This window comes from Aulostomus chinensis, chromosome 13 (genome assembly GCF_037954235.1).
Source record: "Aulostomus chinensis isolate RoL2024-O1b breed Wild chromosome 13, RoL_Achi_v1.0, whole genome shotgun sequence".
Taxonomy (NCBI): Eukaryota; Metazoa; Chordata; class Actinopteri; order Syngnathiformes; family Aulostomidae; genus Aulostomus; species Aulostomus chinensis.
The window spans coordinates 17,976,100-17,986,772 of NC_141332.1; the positions used below are offsets into that span (position 1 = coordinate 17,976,100).

Genomic DNA, 10,673 nt, shown 5'->3' on the forward strand with positions numbered 1-10,673 from the left:
TAAGGTTTATGCAAGATTCAAAGACTTAAGTTGCAAAGTTAAAATGTTATGACTCCTCTTGAAAAATCTGTCAGTCACCACAGAAGTGGTGTGAAGTGCATCTGAGCAAGCACCTTCCATCCTGCAATTGTGTATGAGATCAAATATTCTTTTATTTCCCCATAAAAATTAATTAAAATTGGCAGTTTAACATTTAAATCATGTTAACACCTCAACTCAGTCGGCCACAAATACTGACAACACTCACCCAACGCCCAGGTGTATGCTTGTGTCATGTGGTAAGCTCATCTCGTCATCTATTCTTTGTTAATACAGGATTACATTTATTCTCAATCCCAAACTCACACACACACTCCACGCGCTCCTCGCAAAACACCTACTGTTTGCCTAGGACCGTCAAAGGTAGCAAGGCAGTCAGGTAGCTGTGTTCCACCAGAGGAGTTCCACCCTTCATCAGCTCATGGAGGCCTACAGTTCACCTGGCTGCTAGGCATCACCACACAACCGGTGGATCTCAATCAGACAAGAACGCACGGCAGCTTTGTTGACTCAGTTTCATGAAGGTAAGGCTTTATTAGCTGAAGACAATAACAACGAAGAGTATCAAGAATACATGGCTGATATTGATCAGTGACTTAGTTGATGTTATATTAGCACTTATATGTTTTTTAATCACATTTTTTATAAAAAAAAGTGTGATTTTATTCCCATAGATGTGCTCCCATTCAATATCTAGTAATATCTAAGTGTAGGAAATAGCAATAGGATGGAGTAGACATATATACACTAAATGCATGAACAATATAGAATAAGAAATTATAACAATACTGCAAACAAAATATTTACAAAATATGTGCCTCATACCTTGAAGTGTAGCAGCAATATGTCCAAAATACAAAGTAAAGGCTACGTAAGATAAGAGATGAAGTATCGCAGGTGATGATCAATAAACACCAATCCCTAATATTAGAGAGCATGGAATGAGGTATGACTTCTACATCCATTGGCACTGGTGCATCTTGATTGATGATAGATTTTATTGATTTTATGGTTATTGGTGCAACTTTTCTTTCCCAGATGTTTCCTTGGTCAGCTGTTTTCTCCCTCGAGCCCAAAGTGCCCGGCCAGCGCTCCACCGAGGAGCTGGTGACAAACACTCTGATGCTGGAGCTGGGGGCCATGGTGAAGCGCACTGAACGCATCCGTTTGGAGCGGGCCACAGAGGGTCGCCGCCGTCGCCGCAGTTCCTCCTCCACAGCTGATTACAGCTGGCTGGCCAACACACCAAACCCACAGCCCTACGAGCTGACCCCCAATGACCTGGTGGAGCTGCAGGACCTCTGTGTCAAAATCCCTCCTGCACAGTGTGGACCTGTGATCGTCAGGTGAGACAAACAACAACTCTGAGACTGTGGGAGAGTGTGGATGTTGGCTCACGCTGGTAGCATGTGACAGATACAGAAACATGCAGTGAAGTATAGAGAGACTGAGAGCTGTACCGATATACTGATTCATGAGTGAAACTGCTGGACACAAGATATCTCCTACTGCTATGCTTGTGCACTGGAGTTCAACATGATACCAGATTACGCCGAATATCTGATCAGAATCAGCAGAATCAGCTTCAAAAATATTTGTGATATCATAAATCCTGCTATCAGGGCTTCTCTTGTAAGATATCTAACTCTGAGGAGAAGAGAGGTTAGTGTGTGTGTGTGTGTGTGTGTGTGTGTGTGTAAAGGAGGAAAGGCTCTATTTAAATAGAACCCAGTTATCATTTAGCCCAGCTCATAATCTTTTTTTTTAATAACCATTTTATCTATGAATGCATCAGAGCTCCATGTCACTAATGACTCATCAGTAGCACACTTACATTTCACGTCTGACCAGCAGGGTGTCTTTCTACCACTGCGTAATTGTGCTGGTTTTACTGGTTCTAGCTAGCAGTTTTGAGCCTGATCAGGGTTTGTGTCCAAACAAGAGTGTAGATTATATAGATTCAGGCTCCTAGAAGCATGACAGCTACATTTGTCTCCTTCCTCTCTGGAAGACCTTTTTTCTTTTTTTTTGTTTTGACTTGTTTTTTTTCTTTCTTTTCTTTTTAGATCACATCATTCCTAATCAGTGTGATTATTCCTATCACTGCAGGTTCCGGAGGCTGGTGTCACAGATGGAGCCTGAGGTTCATGAGGTTCCCCGACTGTTCCGCTCAGTGCTTCGCGACTGCATCGATGAGAGCAACGAAGATCTGCAGATGCAAGACACTGTGTATGAGAAGCAGCAGCGCAGCAAGAGCCTCTCTTTTGTTACTTTCCGCACCAAATTCCGCACTGGCCACCTCTTCAAGGCAGGGGGCATGAGGGGCTCCAGAGGGAATCTGCAGCAGCAGGTGGATTGGTCCGACGAAGAGGAGGACGGAGAAGCAGAGGATGAAGCTATCAAGGCCAGATTGAGGAAGGGGAGGAGCAAGAGCATGCCAGAAATAACTCCTTTGGAGCAAAGCGCCCATGGGTGAATGGAAGATGAGTGAAAGGAGTACTAGTAGAAGAGCTGGGGCAAGAGAGAGGGTCAGCACATTCTAAACATGGGGAGACAAAAGAGGGAATGTTGAAGAGGGCTAGCATTATGGGAAGGCAGGGCAGAATATAGTTTAATAAAGTTTGTTTTCTGTCTTCTAATCATTTAATGAATCAAACGTACAGCTCATGAATTTGATCTGTCCCTTTAAAACCATGTGACACAGAGAGGAGGGCAGCCGGCTTCTTCAGCAGAAGGGGGGGGGGGGGGGGGGGGAGAGAGAGGGTCATCTGAGGGCAACCGTCTGGACAGTCAACAGTTTGGCTCCAGACCACAAGCTCACTTAGCAGGCTGCTCTTTTAACCTACCTGTTCAGCAAATCCTTGAAACAGACACAACTAAAATCCTGTCCAAAAAAAAAATTCTTATTGTGAATTTTAAAAAAAAGTGTCATCACTGCCGTGTGAATAAAATAGCTTTTTCACAAACATGTATGTGTAGTTTATTTAAAAGAAGAAACATTACATTTTTTTGCCCACTTGTGTCAAGTTACACTTTATTGTGGATGCAAGGGAGAACTGTACATGAGCCACCCTGCTTAGTCTATGCTCAGAGCCTTGCATAGCTAATTCTATCACTGCCAGCTATTGGTTAATCCTCTTATTCCAAGAAAGTCTCAGCCATAAATGCCAACACCCCATCATTATTTTATTAATATGCAGCTCCTTATCAATACAGCTCTCTCAATTTTTACACTGAAGTCAAGGCATTTGGCTAAAAACACAGGGAAAAAATAGGAAGAATGTTTTTCTTCTTAAAAAGCGGTGGTGTTTTTAAATAACATCCTGTACATTAGATAAAGGGGAAGCTAAAGTGACATCCAGACACTTCAGGGAATCTGACTGATGCAAGTCACTTCATTAGTGTCCCTTCACAACCAGCGCAACCCCTTCATAAGCAGTGATGTCAAACCTGGAGTCTGTTCACATACTTGAATAATCTGTTTAGGATTTCCTTCAGGCTGGCAACCCCACAGTCCATACAGTTGCTCTTTAAAAATGGTGTCGTTCCATCAAGTGTTAACGTTTTACGCAGCTCAAGCATGAATCAAAGCAAAGTCCCCTTCAGCTGGCTATGCTGTGGCTTTCGGAGCCCAGAGAAAGTCTTTGAGTTGTGCCACAATTCAAATCATTTGGCAAATAAAGAGAAAGTATAAAATATTCACAGTGGGCGTGGGTGAAACAATGCTGACATACCGAACATGCTCTTCCATTTACAGTCCAGATAAAATATGAAGAAAAAAATAATCTGAGGATTAATTCCAGTTTTATAGTTTGGCTCTGAAATTACAATGAATGGTGTGGTGAACAAGGTGAACAAGACAGGAAGAAAAAAAAAAATCTAAATTAAAAAGACAGTTTGCAGAATCAAACCATTAAATTTTTTCGCCATTTTGATTAAATGTTTATGTAGAATTGGTCAAAGTATAATACAAAACAGTTTTCTTTTAACTCTATACAAAATGGGGATTTCATATAATTTATTTGGACAAAGTTTGTCATCTTCATTCTCCACAGCGTTGTCAAATTAAGACACAAAGTCTGTTTGTGTCTTGAGAAGAACGGACAGTATATTCTTCTGAGGGGATCCCGAGCTTCAGACCATCACTTTGATAAAGTGTTTCCTTCAAAAACGTTGTCCAGACGTGTCATCTCAGTCCTGCTTTACAGTAATTCTACTTCCCCTGAGACATTCCTTCTTTTCTTTAAGCAAAGAAGACAACAAAGATGATGAAGAAGATGATGAGGACGAGAAAGATCTTGATCATCAGCCAGCGATTGGAGGACACGGACTGGAAATATTTGAGGATCTCTGTGTGAGCAGCCTCCACGTTCAGCTGCGTATCTTCCACGTTTGCGTCAATCCTGCGAGGAGAGCATGACAGAGTGATCAGTGACATGGTACTTTAAAAAACAGAAATAAATATAAACGTTTCAAAACAAGGGACATCAGCATTTCCTAATCTGAAAAGTCATAATTTAACAAAATGAACTCCCGATACTGCTCTTTCTATTGCCATATTAAAAGGATGCACAACATAGAATTTATTTTTTTCATTTATTTGTTGTTTGTCTCAAGACACTCCTACACATTTCCTAAACCCTCATGTTTTCATCTTCATCATTACCTTTGGATGGTCTCCTCTTGCTCCTTGACCATGTGTGCGAGCTGCTGGAATATTGAGCCCAGTTCCACGATGGTGCTTTCAATGTTCTGCATGGTGTCGGCACGGCTCTGGATGTAGGAGTCCTGTGGAGGTAAAGTGGGTAACAGAATAATCAAGGTGTGTACTGTTCACATACTGGATCACCTGATCCACATCCACCATGTCTAAAAAATTACGGTAGATAAATTTCTATTGTTGTAGTGAAAACTAAAAAAAAAATTTGAAAAACCGGCAAGTTTTTTTTAACCCAAAACTGTGCAAACCAATTGCACGGACACCAAAAAAATAAATAAATAAAAATCCCCTTTCTTCCACCTACATCATTAGACACGAGGCCTACCTGCTCGTCGATTAGCTGGAGCTGCATTGGATTGGTCTGAGAGCTCATGTCGATGGCCACATCCCCCATGCTCCTGGTCTCGTCCTGCATCAAGACTGAACTCTCTGAGAGGAGACAACAAGTAGAAGACAGGCACAGGTTCAACAAGACCAGACTGACATCCTCAATGATAGAGACCAAAAGCAGAAAGAACAGCGGGCACATACAGTAGCTAGTTATACCCGCTGGGAGAGTCAAACGTTCCAGGGAAATACCTTTTAAATTTGAGGTTGTATAGCCCTGGTAGTCATTGCACGGCTCGCGAGCTGCATGCGGCTCCTGGGCCCCTTTTTTGCGGCTCCCTAAAATATTTTTTAATTTTTGCATTACAGGAGGACCAAATACAGTAATAATCATTCACAAGGATTTCGAGCATTTCCCTTTTGCAACAGCTGGGGCTTGGCACTCAAATGTTTCTGTACACATCGTGACATTTCTGGTTAAATTTCAAGCAATGTGCTCATTCTACGCACTACTATGATAAAAGTATAAAGCAATAGCACCAATAATCATATTTTAGTTATAATGAGTACACTTTTGTCTTTGTCAAGAGCAGATTCAATTCTGGAAGGCACCTTTATCACTTTTTCCTTAAATCTGTAGGTAAATGTGTTACCTAGATTTTGTTTTAGGATATTTACAGTCAGCATATTGCTTGAGATTTCACCTGCAAAGCTGAATCGTGCAATTAAGCATTCTATTTCCAGCATAAATGCCTGCACAAGGATTAGAGGGTCTCTTAGCAGTCTGTTTTAACTTTTTGTTAAAAAAACAACCAAAACAAGCCGAATAAGCAGAAGCCAGACTTTTCAAAATTTGCTCAAAAGCCATGACAAATAATTGGTAAAGGCGTGTTCACTCTTATAACTGCGAGAAAATTTCCTGCTTATATAACCAGATGAGGAGCAAGCAACGTTTTACGCAACGATGGATTTGTGAACGGTTTTGAGGAACACACAAAGAAGCACGAGGGGAGGTATGGCTTCAGGGTAGGAGGGGCTGGTTTGATCCCTGACTCTCTCAAGATTGTATTGCCGTGTCCTCGAACAGGACCCGGAAACCCCTTATGGTTCCCGATGAGTTGCTTTGCATTTTACACTGTAGAACCTGTGAGTGTGTGTTTGTGTGTGCGTGTGTGTGCGTAAACACTGAAGTGCTTAGCACATATTTTGGAGAGGGCTGGCTTTGAGGTAGGTGTAGGTTATAATTAGAAGAACAATGACAACAGGAAGTCAGACAAATTTTCACAGATGTCCCGCCCCCTCCCTCCTGTGTTGGAAGTGTTTAGCTTGTTTAAATTTTGCACATATGCTGCTTGTTGCTGCTTTAGTTGAGTTGACGCTGCACAGTGTGTTTTAATCACCATTGAAGTGGCTACAGCAACAGTACAGAGTGAACATGCCCTTAAGAGGATGCAGTGTTTACCTGTTGGTGCTATACATTTAAGACGAGACCCTTGAGAAAACTGTGACACACAACCACCGTACAAGTGTGGGGTTGAGATGCAACTTACTGAAGTTGTTGGCCATCAGAGGAGAAGATGAGACGGGAGGCTGGGAGAACTGCTCCCTCCTGCTGCGCTGCTGCTTCAGGTTCTGCAGGCACAGAGACAAATGACTGTGGCAAACTGGACCGTGAAGAAACCTGTTCCCAAAACTTTCCATCTATCATCCCCCTCTGAAGGACTCTTTCAAAAGATTCTCACCTCTGTTCTGACTTCAAGGATGGATTTGAAGTCATTGGACATTGAAGCCAATTTAGACTGTGGACAGTGAAAGATACAGTGACATTAAAGTGTTGCTCAGAGCAGAAATAGCATGTTAATGTGCGCCACTGTTATTCTAGCAGCATTTTCTGAAGCAACCATTTCATAGACGATGTAAAACGAATGTCCTTGACATATTTGTTATTCCACCAGCAGACTCTCTTCCAGCTATAGTCCTTCTCCTCAATAACAATATTGACAGTAACAGTTGTTTTACATTTAAAAGCCTTTGTCAGAATTCAGCCCCAAAATTACAAAAATCTGCTTGAACTCACGTACATCAAAAGAATGTGCTAGCCTGTATTACCTGTAACGAAACCACTATAGTATTAGAGTGAGTCTGAATATGTCGGCCACCCGGAGCGCCACGAGACCGGACCAAGTCCTGCAGCTGCGCAATCTGTTTGTTTAGGCTGTTGATGTCCTAAACACAAACAAAGACATGCTATGTAGTTTAGTCATTTATTCAATATTTCTCTGACTGGAGATGACCACGATGTTCCAAATACATCATGAACTCCCACAAAACATTTCATGGTATGTTAATATTTCAACTCACTTGTTTAATGATGTACGTTAGCTCTTCAATCTCCACTGCTTTATCATCAAATAGAGATTTTCTCTTTGCCACTAAAACAGAACGGCAACATCGCATGGAATCAGCATCAGTAATTAACACACAAACACACACACCTTCACAAAATTATGCTGGAACAACATTTACGTGTCACTTACAAATTGTGAGTTTTTCCAATTTGGCAAAGGTATTGCTCAGGTCTTTTCCAATTCTCCTACAAGGAAGCAAAGATAATTTAGCATTCTCTTTCCCAAACATTCCAAAGGAGGGTCACTGACGTCATGTGGAATTATGGTTCAATAACGTTCTTAAAAAGAGTTGAGTAAGAATACTGGGTACATTTTATTCATATGCCTTCAATCTCTCTTGTAAGCTAGTGTTGTCACTTCAACAGTCGTGACATTAAAATGATTTCAAAACAATTACAGTATTCATGTTTCACTGAGGGGGAGAGTAATGTTTGAATGAAATGATGCACCACACCGAAAATAGTAAATAGTTATAATGTCTTAAACATATTAAACTGACTCACTTGGCCATGACTGTGAAGTCGCTGCGCTGCCTGAGGCTGCTGAGGACTGGTTTACTGGGCTGGACTCCATTCTGATAGGAATATGAAGACAAGACTGATGTGATATTGAGACACTGACATGTAACTGAAGATAGGAGCAAAACTGACTCATGACTAATCAGTCAGGAACCTGATAGTCAATTTCAACTGTTCATGTTGTTGTCAATTATCAGCTGACAAAACAACGACAACAACAAAATAGATAAAATATGGTAATCTCACAAAATGTGTTGCCACTTTTATTATAGCACAGCAAAATTAATACACTGTAAGTTTAGGATGCTGGCTAGATTCTACTACTTAATAATACTTAATTAATACTTAATGTTTTCACAGTTACTTTGTATACGAGTTACTTGTCCTGTCCTGGACCTGTGAGGCCAAATCCAATTAAAATTAAAAGTAGAAATACATTTGATGAATGTAACATAACTAGGGCCGCTGGAATATGGCAAAAGCCATCACTTTAATCAATAATGGATTACAACTATTTCAAAAGATCACTTCTTCACTTTGGAAACAGCATGCTTGCTTGTTCCTGGTTGTTTCTCCTCTGACTCACAGAAAATGAATCCAAGGCTTGTCTTTACTGTTGAATGAAAACGCTCTCTGTTCCATGATGTCACAGCATGATTGTGAAACTGGATTTATCAATATGACTGTATCATTCAGATTATTTTCTTATCACTGGAAGCAAATTTCATGAAAATAAAATATGATTAACCCACACATAACTAAAATGTTTTGATGGGGCTCCTTGAAAAATAGTTTTAAAATACCAACTGAAGACACATCAAATACGATGTAGAGTGGTATTGGAGATACTAAATAAATTCTAAATGACATGAAGCATATCCTTGGCATGTCTCCTTAATCAGATGACACATTACAAAACCAATAAATGTGCAACTAAAAAACAACAACATAAAAACGCTGAATAGAAATACCAAACATTGCAAGATAAAAGATAAAAATAACTAATCAACTTTGACACAACCAGGGTTAATGGATGGTTACGCCATGCATTAACTTAAGGCAGAAACTGAAACTAAAGTTCAGAAAATGGGATAGCAAAGAGACCAAACTAAGAACGATGAGTTCTGCCCAACAACTACACTCAATAACACAATGTTCCCATGCGAGGTAATTGCGTGTGTTAACTGATGGGAAACTCGTTTTAAATGTATATGCTAACATGAGGTACCAACAAACACACCTGTCTGCCCTGTAGAGATTTGCAGGCTGACTGAAACTCGAGGGTCCGGTCCCGGCACGTCATCCTGTCACCTGCCCTCGTCCACTAGAAACCTGGATGGATGGCCAACGTCCGCGTCCTGGGATCTGACTGATGGAAGAGTAAAATAACCCCGGCTTTGTGGTCACACTCACAACCAAGGCGGTGAACCCTTCATGTGTTCATGCATGTCTGTCGAGAGGAGATAAATATACGGTTATGTAGCCACGCCGTCAAAATTACATCTATATGTCAATAACTAATACCTGAGCAAGCAGCTAAACCCGTTGTGATACCGTTAGCCATCAGCAATGCTCCACGGTATCAACGCGGCTTACTTAAATTGCACGACCAGAAATATCAACATAACAGCCAACCCACACGTCATGACCCAATTAGTAACGTAACGTGGAAATAATTGCTATCGAAAGTCTTGAACAGGCTGTGTATGTATGAAGGCCGTCCATCACGTCACACAGCTGATCACAGCCTGACCGGCTAACCACAGGCTAACGTTAGCTTCAGAAAGCTAACTGGGCTTTTTAAACGGTTTCTTCTGCTTTACTTTCGTGAAATTCTGCCAAAATTTCCTCTCTCTTTGTTATTCATATTTAAAAGATACAAATCAATAAGTTCCATCTTACCTGGATCGATATTACAACATATTCCGACAGCCTTCGATGTTTCTGGTAAAAACTAATCAACCCAGGAGTTAAAGTTCCGATCCGGGTCATTTCCGGCATTGACGTCACTGCCACGTCTACTTAAACGAGACATAGATCCTTGTAGATACGAAGCATGAACGCCAGGGGCCGCCACTTCTCCAAATCATAGGATGACGAGCAGTAATGTAATTCAGGTTCAGTTTGTTTTACACTGTGAGGCACTACAGCAAAAACAAATACAGACTTTTAATGACGACATAATAAGCTATTTAGATTGTGGCCTTAATTGTACTTAGAGGTTTCCCAGTGACTTGGAGCCGATAACAAATTTCTATATTTTAATCCATGAAATCACTCCATGTTATAGACGACAACAAAAAATGAAAATTACATTAAACGTAAAACAGTCTGTCATTCTGCAGTCTCAGTAATTCTGAACAATGCATCAACGGGCTTACAGCCATTACCCCTGCCTTGAAATTCTGACTCAGGCAGTCACCTCAGGATGCCATACAATCGCCATTTGACCTATTTGTGGTACTAAACATCACTTAGTGTCCGCCAGTGATGGAGTGAGCAACCTTAATACATGATGTTCTGACCCTGGCCCAAACACGGGTGCCAGGGCAAAAAAAATAAAGTCATATGAATCATGATTTGGCCTACTTAAGTTTATTCATTGGGCAGAGGTACATAATTCTGAATGTGTCTTGAATGTGAATGTCTTTCGTTCCTTCT

General features: G+C 40.9%; 2 protein-coding genes across 4 annotated transcripts; one reads left to right on the forward strand and one right to left on the reverse strand.

Annotated features, from left to right (window-relative positions):
* The first annotated feature begins 317 nt into the window (after window positions 1-317).
* Window positions 318-2,785, forward strand: LOC147251255 (protein RD3). The gene is made up of 3 exons (XM_086221787.1): window positions 318-563; window positions 1,078-1,385; window positions 2,149-2,785. Exons 1-3 carry the CDS (start codon window positions 558-560, stop codon window positions 2,513-2,515), a joined length of 681 nt encoding a protein of 226 aa, XP_086077913.1. The 5' UTR covers window positions 318-557; the 3' UTR covers window positions 2,516-2,785.
* Window positions 2,786-3,036: 251 nt separating this feature from the next.
* stx5a (syntaxin 5A) lies at window positions 3,037-10,041 on the reverse strand. 3 transcript variants are annotated; one of them, XM_086221784.1, is made up of 12 exons: window positions 9,915-10,041; window positions 9,253-9,462; window positions 7,998-8,068; window positions 7,624-7,679; window positions 7,448-7,518; window positions 7,196-7,312; window positions 6,829-6,885; window positions 6,637-6,718; window positions 5,339-5,425; window positions 5,085-5,188; window positions 4,706-4,827; window positions 3,037-4,442 (listed from the first exon to the last, which is right to left on the reverse strand). In XM_086221784.1, exons 2-12 carry the CDS (start codon window positions 9,313-9,315, stop codon window positions 4,283-4,285), a joined length of 990 nt encoding a protein of 329 aa, XP_086077910.1. In that variant the 5' UTR covers window positions 9,316-9,462; window positions 9,915-10,041; the 3' UTR covers window positions 3,037-4,282. The 3 variants fall into 3 exon arrangements, with proteins under 3 accessions (XP_086077910.1, XP_086077911.1, XP_086077912.1); XM_086221785.1 differs by having other exon boundaries at window positions 9,253-9,381; window positions 9,915-10,034; XM_086221786.1 differs by lacking the exon at window positions 5,339-5,425 and having other exon boundaries at window positions 3,038-4,442.
* Between the last annotated feature and the right edge of the window lie 632 nt (window positions 10,042-10,673).

What these genes read in the sequence shown, in the direction of transcription:
- LOC147251255 (XM_086221787.1), top strand. An exon ending in TGTGGACCTGTGATCGTCAG is followed by an intron (nt 1,386 to 2,148) that starts GTGAGACAAACA and finishes CTATCACTGCAG; the next exon opens with GTTCCGGAGGCTGGTGTCAC.
- stx5a (XM_086221784.1), bottom strand. Translation starts at nt 9,315, where the DNA reads ATGACGTGCCGGGACCGGACCCTCGAGTTTCAGTCAGCCTGCAAATCT. An exon ending in GACTTCACAGTCATGGCCAA is followed by an intron (nt 7,680 to 7,997) that starts GTGAGTCAGTTT and finishes GCTTCCTTGTAG; the next exon opens with GAGAATTGGAAAAGACCTGA. An exon ending in TCCTTGAAGTCAGAACAGAG is followed by an intron (nt 6,719 to 6,828) that starts GTGAGAATCTTT and finishes CTGTGCCTGCAG; the next exon opens with AACCTGAAGCAGCAGCGCAG.